This window comes from Nicotiana sylvestris, chromosome 7 (assembly GCF_000393655.2).
Source record: "Nicotiana sylvestris chromosome 7, ASM39365v2, whole genome shotgun sequence".
NCBI lineage: Eukaryota > Viridiplantae > Streptophyta > Magnoliopsida > Solanales > Solanaceae > Nicotiana > Nicotiana sylvestris.
The window spans coordinates 21,072,944-21,087,810 of NC_091063.1; the positions used below are offsets into that span (position 1 = coordinate 21,072,944).

At 32.3% G+C, this 14,867-nt stretch overlaps 1 protein-coding gene across 1 annotated transcript; it reads left to right on the forward strand.

The window, feature by feature from the left end:
- The first annotated feature begins 8,183 nt into the window (after positions 1 to 8,183).
- LOC104222151 (nucleobase-ascorbate transporter 1) lies at positions 8,184 to 14,254 on the forward strand. Its single transcript, XM_009773343.2, has 14 exons — positions 8,184 to 8,474; positions 10,057 to 10,154; positions 10,251 to 10,427; positions 10,641 to 10,741; positions 10,824 to 10,899; positions 11,391 to 11,450; positions 11,532 to 11,719; positions 11,804 to 11,900; positions 12,282 to 12,368; positions 12,648 to 12,706; positions 12,796 to 12,887; positions 12,977 to 13,054; positions 13,132 to 13,292; positions 13,778 to 14,254. The coding sequence occupies exons 1-14, from the start codon at positions 8,399 to 8,401 to the stop codon at positions 13,988 to 13,990; spliced, it is 1,563 nt and encodes a 520-aa protein (XP_009771645.1). The 5' UTR covers positions 8,184 to 8,398; the 3' UTR covers positions 13,991 to 14,254.
- The last annotated feature ends 613 nt before the right edge of the window (positions 14,255 to 14,867 follow it).

Consider the following 14,867-nt stretch of genomic DNA (forward strand, 5'->3'; position numbering starts at 1 on the left):
ATATGAAAATATAATTATATGACTTTGATGAAAAAGCCATAATTATATGAGCATTCGTATAATTTTACTCAATAGTACCTCTTAGTTTGTCAATTACTATAATTTATTAAATTGTTTAATAAAAGTATTGATGGAGCAAAATAGGCCAGTTTCCAATCCCCAAAAGGCTTAGAGCCGAAAGTTAACCGGCCATTATTCTTGACTTTTTGGTGTAATAATTGTCTATCGTATGTCATTTTTGGTCTTTGTAATTTCCAATTATTAGGAATTTGGACTTAAAGTTTGTTTTTTTTTTCCTCCACAAAAAGCAAAATAAAACAGCATCTTCTTGTTTCTATCTGTTCAGAAAAATCCTTCTTTCCTTTGATCCATTCTCCTCATTTATTCATAGCTTTTTATTTACCTATTTGAGCAAATAACATGTATAAATGTTTCACAGGTAAGTAATGATTTAAATTCATTCAAAAGAAGTTTCGGAATATACATTATTTTCTGTTACATATAGCAGTCTTTCGACAGTGTTTAGTAGTATTTGGTAGAGGCAATAATTAAAAGGGGATATTTCACATAAGAACAATTGAGCTCAATACTTTTCAATTTTACAGCCCTTTTTTGAATTTCCAATCAACGAGCCCAAAAATAATAAGCTAAAATTCAACATCCAACTCCAATAGGTTCTAGAAATTACTATTTAATTTTTAAAAAAGATTTCTCAAGCTTTTAAGTTAATTTTCGAATCAGTAACTATGATTCAAATATTAGTTCAACAAATCAAATCCATTTGGGTGGTAAAATTAGATTTTTAACAAGCTTAAATATGTGGGTTTAAATTTCGAATTTGGTTTTGTGAGAAATTTGAAGTGAGTGTTATTTAGACTTGTTAGAAATAGTATAAGAAGGTTGTATATAAATTTTGAAGTCATTTAATGGAGAATTGAACTGGTTTTGAACAAGAATTGCAATTGAAAATCGTGGAAGAAGTTCGTCTACATATGCCCATGTATAAAGGTGTATAAAAGTGTATAATAGTGTTTATACACTCATATACACTATTTAATACAAGATTATACAAAAAACTGACTTCGTCTTCTTCCTTGAGTCTTTTTTGAAATTTAACTCAAATCTTGCTCAAATCACTTCAAATTTAAATTCTGAACTCCTTTTGATATTTTCAATTAATTGGAAACAAAACTCAATCCAAACAACTAACAAATTCAAAGTTTTCAACTTTCGAAAATAAAGCTTTGAATGACCTTCAATGGTGGACTTCTACTATTCAATTTTCTTACATTGCAACTAGGTGACACATGGGGAGAAACAGTAATGGCGGACGGCCCCTTGAAGCATATGTAGAAGATGTGAGAAGAAGAGAGAGTGAAAGTAATGGTTGTGAGAACACATATTTGACTCCACAGTTTTTAGAAGCAATGGTCGTAAGAACACATATTTTAAATTTGCTAGTGCTTTCAAAATATGTACAATATGGGCTAGGTCGGGTAAGACTTAAAAATATAAGCCATTTTTGTTATGGTGTAAAGTCACGTGTATTTTCTTGTAATTCTTTCTAATTAAAATATATTTAAAATTAAAAATTTAAAAAAAGGCACTCCATCCATCTTATTTCGTGTTTAAAAAATAATCATATTTTTATATTTCAAAATTATTCAATTATATCATTCCTATTTTATCTCTACTGGCATTAAAATATTGGGACCACTTGATATAGAAGTTCACTTTTTATTAAAAGAGAAAAACATGAAAACACATGTTAAAACTGTTTCCACAATTCATTTAATTGTGGGAGTAAAGTGCAATTTTTAATGTCCGTATATATTTAGGTTAATTTGTCAAAGTACATTTTTCTATCTTAAATTTAGTGCAAGTCAAACATACTAGGTAAATACGACGAAATGAGCTATTTCAAAACCAATATTTTGAATTAAAAAATTAACATCCAAGGGTAAAATAGCATAGATGCTCATGTGTCCAAATTTTTAGCGAACAAAATTATCTTACGGTTGAGATAACAGATATCCGTAAACTTAATTAAAATACGTACAAATTAAAGGGTAGTCCAGTACATAAAATATATATCCCGCATTCACACAAGATCGGAGGAAAGGTTGTACCGATGTAATGTAGACAACCTACTATAATGCTAACATTAGTAGTTGCTTTCACGACTCAAAGCCGTAACTTAGTCATAACGACAACTTTACCGTTACTCCAAGTCTCCCCTCCATAATTTATACGTATAACGGACAACCCAGTGCACTCAGCTCCCGCTATGCATATGGTCATGGGAAGAATTGAACCACAAGGGTCTAGTATACGTATCCTTATCCTGCATTTTTACAAGAAGATATTTTCACAGCTCGAATAGGTAGGCATAGAGCAAAGGACATTCAAGAGTACAAATGTATAATGATGACAAGTAACAAGCAGAGCAGTATAGTACTTTATGTTGGGTACATCTCATTAAAATCCCCCACCAACTACAAACTGAAATTTGCAGTAAAATTAGGATCAATTAACATCAATGTCTCTTCAACTTTTATTACCCTTTACCTACCTCATTACCTCTCCTAACTACACTCTTCTAACTTTCTGATCTTAGCTGATGCCCCTGAAACCAAAATCATTAGTAACTTATTTGAGACTGAAACGTAATCATTATTATTATTGTAAAATAAAATAATATACTAGGAGCTTTTAAAAAAATGTAGTTTCATAAATAAAGTAGCACAACTTATTCTTATGGCTTGTTTAGGCAATTGATAATAAATCAGTTGTGTACAAGTCTATTTACAATTAGGGGTGTTCATCGGTATGTACGGTATAATATTTAGATATTTTTGTTTGGTATTTTTAGTGGGCGTTTGGACATAAGAATTGCAAAATTCCAAAAAAAATGATTTTTTTTTGGTAATTGAAAATTAGAGTTGTGTTTGGACATGAATATAATTTTGGGTTATTTTAAACTTTTTTGTGAGTGATTTGAGTGAAAATTTTATAAAAATAACTTTTTGTAGTTTTTCAAATTTTCGAAAAATTCCAAGATTCATATTCAACTGAAAATTGAAAATTTTATGCCTAAACATAGGTTTCAAAAAAAAGTAAAAAAAATTCGGAAAAAAATTGAAAAACTTTTCATGGCCAAACGGGTCTTTAGTATTCGATTTTTTAAAATATTATACCAATACCAAACCTGATTAATTCGGCATGATTCGATTTTTCTTCTTTCGATTTCAGTTTATTAAGTCTGGTAACTTCGGTTTATTCGAGTCGAATATTAACTAATGCATAAAGTCATAGACTGTAATATTCTTACGTAAGGTACTCACAAATACGAAAATAAAAATATTATAATATATTGAGGGAAAAAAAAGATGGAAACCAAAAATGCTAAACCTAGACAATATTTATGCTATAATTAATGATACGTGCATCGTATGACTTATATATTTTGGTACGGTATCGGTATTTCAGTATTTTATTTTTAAGTTCCGAATACCATACCTGTTGGTATTATTGTGTTCAAAAATCAGAAAATCAGAGAAGCAAGCAAACTTTAGTTCAATAAACAAATCGTAAAATAATTCCGAGCCTACTGAATGCATAGTGTGTCCTTAAGGAATTTAATTCCCTCACTATTGCCCAAGGTTATGGATTAATTCCTCACATGATAGAACGGAATAACTATTGTGTGATATCGGCACTACAAATCACAGAACTTCAGTGAACTCAACAAACAGAGCAAATCACACGTGACACTTATATTTATTTGGAAAATAATGCAACAATATAGAAAAGATGGGAGAAGTTTTTAGATTTTCCATATCTGAAAAATGAGGCCAAGCCTCTAAATTTATAGACAAAGGAAGGGTGAGATAGAAAGGTGCAATCCAAAAGGTGCTCTTCCATTTCCCATTCACACCCTTTAAAGAAAACACGCAACAATACCTAATACTAATATTTATATTTCTTTTAATCCAAGTAACATACTAAATACCGAAAATATCGAATGTCAAATACCAATTTTTTTTTTATTTTAATATGATAATTCGTTATTTACCGAACTATGCACGACCTTGTCTACACCTATTAGAAAGTATAAAGATGAATGGAAGTTTTTAGAATAGTCTAAAAGAAGAAGGTGTTAGGGAAAATATATTTGTGTAGATAGAACGATAACGAGGGGCAATGATTTCCAACTTTGTGAAGAGAAATGAAGAGAATCATATTTGGTGGACCTAAAGCTAAAAGAAAGTGTAATGTCTTAAATTGTAGAGCACTGTCAGGTTTAAGGTTATGATGATTTAGTTAAATCTTGGTATAAAATGGTCCTTTTTCTGATTTGGTAAAGGCTATGTAATCCCCTCAAACAGTTATATATATTGAATTTTCAAATAAATGATATCTCGACATTGATTCTGGTGGGGTATGCAGTTTTTTCAATTTGAATGTCCAAATATTTACATATTCGAATATGTTTAGGAGGTGTTTGGATATAAAAATTATAATTTTTGAAAAAAATAATATTGGAAGTTAAGTTGAAAAATGCATCTTGAAATTTGAAATTATACTTGGACACGTATTTCACTTGAAAAAATAATTTAATTTTGTGAGTGGGAAAAAATAATTTCGAAAATTTTGAAAAAGTGGTCAAAACTTGATTTTTGAAAATCTCCCAAACTTACAAAATTTCATGAATAAACACGTCTTTTTTTTTTTAAATCCGGAAAAAAAATCTATGAACTAATGGATCCTTAGTATGGCCAAAAATGTTATACGTAAAAAATAGTTTAAGATCAACCTTTTTGACAATTATGTTGGGTATTCAAGTTAGTAGTATAGCTTATATCAATAGTATATAATGTGGGAGAGTGTTTATATGTTGGTTGAGCAGGAAAAAAAAAAGAACACCAACAATAATTAAGATAATTGTAAGGAAATAACTAAAATCAAACCACAAAATGATGTGGTGGATAGATGTAATTCATTCACCCTTAATCGGATACATTCTTATAAATAAATAAATTTTTTGGTAAAAACGTTTCTCCCCTAATGAGTTCTACATAATTCAAAATAGTCGGACAATTGGTTTTGCATATCAGAAAGTTAAACAAAACACTGATACCAAAGAATGATTAAGTTATTTTATACTAATACCAAAGAATGATTAAGTCATTTTCTACTAATATATATATTTAAGAAAATTTTCAGTATCTTAAAGTATAGTCAAAAGTACTTGATTATACAAGTTGAAAGATCTACCCCAAAACCATTTTATAATTTTATGTGTTCAACTTTTTATCCAATTCGACACACAAAAACCAAGAAGTTTGATTAATGATTGTCCATTTTCATTAAGATGATAATAACTACCAAAAGCATAAGAAGATACCTTAATGTGGCGGGCGGAAGCACACTTTATGAAGCGGTGTCACCGCTTCGTCGAATTTTTTTACTAAATATATATATTAATACCGTGAGGAAATAAATAAATAGGAAAAAATGATACTACCTGACATAAATTATCTTTTGGTGTGTTGATTATATGCTTGATTTTGCTCTAAGAGGTTAGAGGTTTGAACCTTAACTAGCAAATTTTTTTTGCAAATATTTGAAAGAGCCTCTATGGTTAAAAATTGTGATGAAGTAGAATTGAACTCATGACATTTTCTACTTATGATTCAACAAAACTAATAGACTAAGACTATTTCTTCTCTAAAAGTATGATAATTAAAGTTATTATTCTCGTTCTTCTATAAATTTCGACACCGCTTCTAAAAATTCGCCGTGAATGTGGGGATGCTTGTTTTAATGCAATATAAATCACTATCATCATAACTCTTCCTTGTGTTGTCCACTTCACCCCCATTTTTTGTATTCTTCTATATCCTTTGCCTCCTTTGTTTCCTACAAAATAATTGTCCTTTCAGCTAAATAATGCCAATAAATAATTAATTGTTTGAATGGTGTGTTCCAATTCTTATTATTGATCATGTTTCCCTCTCCTTCCCCTATGTAATAGGAAAAATTTTAACAAGGGTCTGTTTGGAAAGCCCTCTGTAATTACAGTAATTATACAATTTAATAATTACATAGTATTGTAATTACAACGACATATTTGTTTATCATGACATGTGTTATATTTAGTTGTACAAGTGCAATTATATAGATAAATAAATATTTTTTTAAGATTAACATGTGATAATTTCACTGTGTGATAAATATTTATATGTATAATAGATATTAAATATTATCTATTATCATATATTAAAAATGCATTTTCTTTTACAAGAAAATATTTTAAATAAATTATAAAGTAATGCATAATATCATAAAAATAATTGGTATCCATATAAATAATATTGTAATTTAAAAGGGAACGATAAAGCTTTCAATAACAAATTAAAATTCTTTACCAACTCATGTGAATGTTATCATTCTTTTTTTAATCTAAATTATTCTTCTACCCTAATTTCACCCCTTCTAAAACGTAAAATTTTTTAGCGCACAATACCATAGCTCAATACATTTCATATTTTTACTCAACACATTCTTTTTGGATTAAGCTTAAGAAACAAAACAAATCATGATGTCCCAATTTATATGTCATACATTTTTATTTATAAATAATTTAATTTTAAAATTTTTATGTTACTTTTAATGAACTAATTTACAATCATACAAATATCTATGATTGGTTTGAGAACAGGTTTTAAAATTTTTTATTTTTTTTTCTTAAGTTGCATGCCGAATCAAAAGCCGCTATATAAATTAGAACAAGGGAAATAGTATTTATTTTGTCGTATCTTATATGGTGTATTTGACGTATTTTCATTGTAAGAATGCTCGAAATTTTCTTGACATACAAATGTAAATAAAATCTGACCAAAAAAATTTACATACTATAAAGTACATTTAGTACCCGTTTGGTCACAGATTTTGCCACAATAAATTTGGGTTTTATTTGGCAAACACATGTTTGGCCATAAATTTTGCCTACATTTTGGCAAAATCCCAAATCCTAAAACCAGCTCAATAGCTGGTTTTGGACCAAAATATTACTATTACATTTTTTAAAAATTGTCCCAAACTTTTGTATTTTATAAAATAGCCCACCATTTATTATTTTGTAACAATGTTGCTTCGTCTTCTCGGTCATCTGATAGTGTATCATGTAGTTCATTATAAAAATGATAATTTTGTACCAAATTTATTTATGTTCAGGACTATAGTTTACGATAATATAATAATAAATATTATTGATAATGATATTGTTGGGATTTGTGATAGTTTTTAGAATTTGTGGGTATAAGTCATGTTTCATGTTTTTCCAAAATAAATTTGGAAAATATGTTTTGAAAACTAATGTCCAAACATATTTTCATCTTCAAATCAAATTTCACCCAAATCAGATTTTTCAAAACAAATTTGGAAATCTATGACTAAACATAGTATTTAATGTTTCAAATATATCACAATATCATAATTTAATAGGGAAAATAAGAGTGTTTATAGGACAGGTACAGTATTCTAGCAGGAATAATACTTTAAGCTGACACTTGAGTGGCCCAAGTAAAACTACTTAAACATAAGCATTAAATATTTCTAACGAATTTAACAAGCTAACCAAATTATTTAAAGAGTCCTAGTTGTGGTATAACTCAGGAGATTACATGAATAGAGTAGTTTCCCTTTCCTCCAACAGAATTTACCTCTTCTTCTGTTCTTTATTTAAAATTTAAAATTGGACCCCATAGAGCAGCACTGATCTGAGTGGGTTAAGATGAAAGTTACCATTCCATTTTGAGTTTTGACTCTCCCAGTTAGAACATGTGGACCCAATAACAATGGCATATCTGCAATAAAACCAAGAATCAAGTCCTTTTTTATTGGTAAAACAAAGTACAATTTTCAAAAGAAGCTCTATCGACAGGTTAGTTTTGTTTACTGAGGTTTCAGGTTAGTAAAAGTAGCCGTAATAAGTTGTCTAACAGCTGAGTATCTTTCAACATTATAATATTCTTGAGTTATTCTTTTTCTCGAATAATTTATTACTGAGGAAGAGTGAAGAGAAGGAACAATTATTCCTTGTAAATTCTTGTTAAAAACTTATTTTATGTTTTTTTTTTCAACTGGTGGTGTGTGTGTGTGTGTGTGTGGGGGGGGGGGGTATAGTAGTAGTGCTGTTGCTGCTGGCTGGTGCTTTACTTTGTGCTTAGTTCTCTACTTTCTTCATTATATGCTCTCACCCCCTCACAAATATTCTCTCTTTTTTTCTCTCTTTTTTTCTTTTTGAGTGTGTATTAATATTCTTTCTTCTTTATGTTATTCTTCTTCTGATTCTGTTTAAGGGAAGTATTGAAGGTTCACCACCCAAATAGCAATGGCTGACATTGCTCATCCTCCTATGGAACAACTTCAAGACCTTGAGTACTGCATTGACTCCAATCCTCCTTGGCGTACACCTCTCTCTCTCTCTCTCACTCTCAGTGTGTGCTTTTGTGTGTAAAGTTTGAAACTTTTATGTTAAAGAGTTGAAGTTATGATATTACTACAAGTATTGGTTCATGGGGATGAAGTGGGAGGCTCATTTATTAGCTTTTTGAATAGGCTATGGCATTTACTGGCACTGTTCAATGTTTGAGAGAAGTGAAGGAGAAAGGATATTCCTTTATGTTTATTACTTATTCATCTTTTATTTTGTTGGGTTGGTTTTCTCTTATTGAATGATGCATTGAAGAGTGTGTTTTGTGTAGGTTTATGCCTTCATTGATTTGAGTATTGTTTTTTTGGGTTGGATGAGGCATATTGGGATGTTAAAATCAATGCTGGGGACATTTTTTTTTTTGTTGTTTATTTTCCTTTTCTCTCACTTTTTTTTTTCTGTGCCCTCTTGGAGTGGACTAGGGGGTCCATTTTGAATTGATGAAAAAAGTTTCACATTTTGAAAGTTGGCAACTTTTGCTACATTTCTTAGGTGTTCTGTGTTTGGTGTGCCTTAAAGATGCTATTTTTTAATTGTCTTTACCATATGTTTGATGGTTCAAAATGGGGGGGACTGAGAATGTTGGTTAGCTATTGATATTTTCTTCTTCTGCTGCTTTCTGATTTTGTATGAAAGATTGTAACTTTGACATCTAATTCTTGTTATGACTGCAATCTTGGGCATTTGGGGTTGACAGAAGAGTTCATTTTCATAGCATTTCTTAACCATCCAATATTAAGGCTTCTCTTTCCTTAAGTAATATCGATTTCAGGTAATTTCCCAAAGAAAAGAAAAAAAAGGTGTTTTTCAAGTATCCAACAACAATGCACTTCTTGGAAATAGCCTGCGTCTCCATAGCGGAACTATATATGGAGAAACCTAAGAATGTTAGTTAAACAAAATTGAATGAATACCAATGATCAAGGACAAGTGATAATGAGAGAAATATAAATGCAGAGAATGGAGTCTCCAAATTTCAGTATTATTGGTTCTATGCTGCATTTGAGGACATCCATATTATACTGCATTTGAACATCTCATTTGCATTGTTGACTGGGAATGAGACAAGTGAGGTGCTTAGAAAATTCTGGGCTAGTTCATCCATTATGAATTTAAGCTGGAAATGAGGGCACAAATTCTTCAACCTGGTATTTCAGTTTTAAGCCTTGTTCTTATGCAGTCCAATTCAAGGATGGCTTAGTTAGTAGTGGGAATTCTAATGTCTGATGAAAATCTCTGGCCAGTTAGTCTCTTAACTGGTTTCCAGAAGGATGCTACCGTGTTAGAGCCATTTCATCTCGTGGAGTTGTCCGATGATTCAATTATTGCCACAAAGAATATATAATTTCTTGTGCTGATTCTGTGTGTAATTAAGTAAAGCTGGAGAAACTATTGGTGGGAAAAAAGAAGTTCGAAATCTTTTATAAGTAGGCGAAGTGATCTAATCATTTTCCCTTTTTGAACAGTACCGATGAGCTGATCTTAAGATTACAACATTATGAAGCATTGTCACTCTATCACTTTTGTATACTAAAACTGATTTTTCTTATCTGCAGCGGAAACCGTCTTGTTAGCCTTTCAAAATTACATATTAGTGCTTGGCACAAGTGTGATGATCCCCTCTTGGCTTGTACCCTTAATGGGTGGATCAGATGTAAGCTGATTCTCTAGTTATCAGATTGCATTAGCAGAAAACAGTGAATCTCAAGCTCATTTACTGATAAAAAATATCTGCTATTTCTCTATCCAGGGTGATAAGGCGAGGGTTATACAAACTCTGCTCTTTGTGGCTGGAATAAATACTCTTCTCCAAGCATTGTTTGGAACTAGGTTGCCAGCTGTTGTTGGAGGTTCATTTGCATATGTTATTCCTATCGTCTATATAATTAGCGACTCACATCTTCAACGAATTAGTGAGCCACATGTAGTAAGTCTTCCAATCTCAGTCATTCCTCTATCCATTTTGCTCCAATGATCAACAGACTCGTTCAAAGCTGAAATTTTGTAGCCTAGGTTGCCTTGGTTTTGTAAACCTGATCAATTGAGATATTACCAAATTGATCTTTACTTTCTTTTTCGTGATATACCCTTAATTTTCTGTAAAAAAAGAAGAGGTTTGAGGATCTAAACTTTACTGCAGAGATTTGTACATACAATGCGAGCCATTCAAGGAGCATTAATTGTTGCATCTAGCATTCAAATTGTTTTGGGATACAGCCAAGTTTGGGGGCTTTTCTCACGGTATGGTACCAGTAGTTTATTGTTCAGTAAGGCAGGGTCCATACATGGCCATATTCTTGACTGTCTTGCTTCATGTTTACAGCTTCTTCAGTCCCCTAGGGATGGCACCCGTTGTGGGATTAGTTGGTTTGGGCCTATTTCAGCGAGGATTTCCTGCAGTAAGTATTTGTTGCTACTGTTGGACATTTGTCTTGAATTCTAACGTTTATTTGTTCCTTGTCAAAATTTGTTAAATATTTCTCACCATAATTGGGAACTCGACTTGATGCATTCTTAAGCTCTATAAGGCTTCTCTCCAGTTTGCCAGCACTTGAGAAAAATTCCAGATTCCAATACGAGATGGAGCTTTTCACTTGTTTATAAGTTATTTCCTGTCCCTGTTTTCTTATTATGGCATGCTATCGGGCTGTCTATAACCAAAAGATATTATAAGCTGAATTGCCTGGTTTACATTGGCTTTGAGACTTCTTTAATTCCATGCAAATTATGTGCAATTATTTCTAGAAAATCCGCCTCTTCCTTGTCTCCAGTTTTAGATTGTTGGATAATAATATGCGCACTTATTATACTCACTAATTCCTTGTAAAACAAGTGGTTAGCTCAATCATCTTTTCCGCTCTTATAATGAACTATTTCCCCATATTTGCAGCTAGGGAATTGCATTGAAATTGGGCTTCCAATGCTGTTGTTGGTGATTGGCTTATCACAAGTAAGTGGTGCTTTAAAATGGTTGAGCATTTCTCTCCCATGCTCTCTTGAGTTTACTCAGGTAACACATATGTTTTTGCAGTATCTAAAGAATGTTAAACCACTGAGGGATTTTCCAATTTTCGAGCGGTTTCCTGTTTTGATTTGTGTTACCATTATCTGGATATATTCCATTATTCTGACGGCTAGTGGGGCTTACCGTGACAAATCAAATAAAACTCAGCATAATTGCCGCACTGATAGAGCAAATCTCATATCTACTGCTCCATGGTGCGTTTAGTGCTTGGCTTCTCCTAGATACCGTTGTTGATTTAAGCCAATGGTTTTAAACTAGCATTTGGATTATAATTTCAGGTTCATTTTCCCGTATCCTCTGCAGTGGGGCCCTCCTACTTTTGCAGCAGGGCATTCTTTTGCTATGATGTCTGCAGTTCTTGTGTCAATGGTTGAGGTACTTACATGTCCTGCTTCTTTTCTTCTTTCATTTTGCAAATTGAACAGAAATCATTCAGTTGATGGGGCTATTCTACAAGCTGGTTTGGGGTTGAGCCATACTTGGTTGTTGAAATGATCGACCAGTACTGATCAGCCGTAGAAATAGCCTCTTGCAAAAATGCAGGGTAAGGCTGCATATAATAGACTCTTGTGGTCCGGTCCTTCCCCGGACCTCGCCCATAGCAGGAGTTAGTACACCAGACTGCCCTTTTTTATTTTATTTTATTGCTATACAATTGATCTTGTCCAAGTAATTTTTTTGGCTTGATGAAGATACACTTTTACTGGCTTATGGAAAAGAGTATATTCTGACTCAAACATTGTGTGCACTGTGCAGTCAACCGGAGCTTATATGGCAGCATCTCGTCTGGCAATTGCCACTCCACCTCCTGCCTATGTACTAAGCCGTGGCATTGGATGGCAGGTGAGGTTTCCTTAACAAATTTAAACAGGACCCCTCATATATGAATAGAGTACACAGTTTTTTTTCTTATTGTGTATAATGAAATACTCGTTTGAGGAGAATTTAAACGTGCACTTGTCGAAATTGTCTTATTTTTAGTATTTTGGTCACCTTAAAGATAACATCATTCCTGTAACGAACAGATTCTCTTTACCATTATTCTTAATTCTATATTAGTTGTTAATTTGACCAATTTCATTTCTCCTAAAACATTTTATTTTTCTAATTATCTTTTTGTAGGGAATAGGCGTTTTGCTTGATGGACTTTTCGGAACAGGCACTGGTTCCACTGTTTCTGTGTAAGAATTCAGGCAATACAAATGTAGCTCTGTGTCTCTGTATTTTCGGATGATATTTAGGTAACAAGTAAGATGGCGCTTCATTTCAGGGAAAATGTGGGACTTCTTGGATTGACTCGAGTTGGAAGTCGAAGAGTCGTTCAGATTTCTGCTGGTTTTATGATATTCTTCTCTATGCTTGGTTAGCATATCCACACATGGTCTATCTGTCAGCCATTCGCTGTACATATTCCTTTATTTTTCCATCTTATATTTTTCTGTTTTATGCAGGGAAATTTGGTGCTGTTTTTGCATCAATACCTTTCCCAATATACGCTGCACTATACTGTGTTCTGTTTGGCCTTGTAGGTATGCGATTATTTTCAGATAACATCAAATTCATTTATGACTTTCTCCAGATAGTAAGGTTGATTTCTCCTTTGCAGGCTCAGTTGGATTATCATTTCTTCAATTCACAAATTTGAACTGTATGAGGAATCTCATAATAACAGGTCTTTCACTTTTCCTTGGGATATCAATACCACAATTTTTCAATGAGTATTGGTATCCAGCTCGTCATGGTCTTGTTAACACCCACGCAGGATGGGTGAGTACTTTTTGATTTACATGCAACTTCAATTATAGTCGTAATTTGAAACTGTTTGTACTCTGGTCTAGTTGTCGTAACTTAACGTTTATCATTACTCCATATGTGTTGCATGATTTGTACTTAATCGATTAACTTGATGAAAACTCATATTCAGATGTTTATTCTTTTAGGCCACATTGATAAAATAGTTGACCTAAAAAAGTTAAATGCAACTGGTTAGGATTCTCTAGATCCGAGGGTCTATCGGAAATAGTCTCAGGTCTGCGTATATATTACCCACCCCAGATCCCACCCTGTGGAAATATACTGGGTATGTTGTTGATGCAACTGGTTAGGATTGTCGATGGATTACACCAATGTCTGAACGAAGTCATCAGATAACTTCGTAATATGTTGCATTAAAACTGTCTCATAAGCATGTATCTTTTTATAAGTTTTAACATCTCAAAAGTGGTTTGAAATGTTGGTGTTTCCCTTTGCAGTTCAATGCAATTGTTAACACCATATTCACGTCGCCTCCAATGGTGGGACTAATAGTTGCGGTGTTTCTTGACAACACATTGGAAGTGGAGAAAGCAAAGAAAGACCGAGGCATGCCATGGTGGGTGAAGTTCAGAACTTTCAGAGGTGATAACCGAAATGAAGAGTTCTATACGTTGCCATTCAATCTCAATCGATTCTTTCCACCTACGTAGCAAGTGTGAAAATAACTCCATGGAAAACCTTAGTTCTCTTTTTGCAATTAACATGATAGATCAAAGTCTCAGAATGGGTCTCTAGCATCATTTTATTTACAGACACATGATCGATCACAAGCTAATTTTTGTAACATGAATTTCTTCGATTTTTTGTGGGCATTGGGTAGCAAGGTCCCAGGTAGGAATCTGTAGAACTTACTGATCAATGCTGTGTAGCTATTGCACTTCGTTTAATAAGGAAAAAAAAAAAAAAATCCCTCTCTCTGCCTTTGAGTATATTTTGGTGATGTAACGAATGAGATTTTCTTCAGATTCATGTTATAAATACGGAGGCCTAACTGACTGAAACTACATCAATCTTTTCACTTGGAACTGGGGAAAACCAGAGAGTTTGTACCTCTTGTAGTCAGACTAACAGCTTGTTTGGAGGGTTGTTATTTATCGTATAATATTGTATCGTATCGTTTTGACATATATAATATTTGGATATATTGTATTGTTTGTTGTCGTTTCATGATGTCATGCAGTAATAATATGAAGAATAAAGTTGTAATATTATAAAGAAAAAGTAAAGTACGAAATATAATTATTATATAAATATGTAGGGTAAAGGATTAAATAAAGTTATTTAATACTAGTAAAGAAGGGTAACATGAGAGAAAAAAATAGCTACGATGCGACCACAACAAATCGGTTGTTCCATAAAGTCACCCTTTATCATTACGTAATTACGGATTTAACGATACGATACGATAAAATTTAAGTAACAATCAGAATAAACATTATATTTAAAATAACAATACGATACAATACAACCGGTAACAACCATCCAAACAAGCTGAAAAAGTATCATGTATTTCAACGATACGAAAAA

What these genes read in the sequence shown, in the direction of transcription:
- LOC104222151 (XM_009773343.2), top strand. Translation starts at nt 8,399, where the DNA reads ATGGCTGACATTGCTCATCCTCCTATGGAACAACTTCAAGACCTTGAG. An exon ending in TGACTCCAATCCTCCTTGGC is followed by an intron (nt 8,475 to 10,056) that starts GTACACCTCTCT and finishes TCTTATCTGCAG; the next exon opens with CGGAAACCGTCTTGTTAGCC. An exon ending in CTCATATCTACTGCTCCATG is followed by an intron (nt 11,720 to 11,803) that starts GTGCGTTTAGTG and finishes TTATAATTTCAG; the next exon opens with GTTCATTTTCCCGTATCCTC.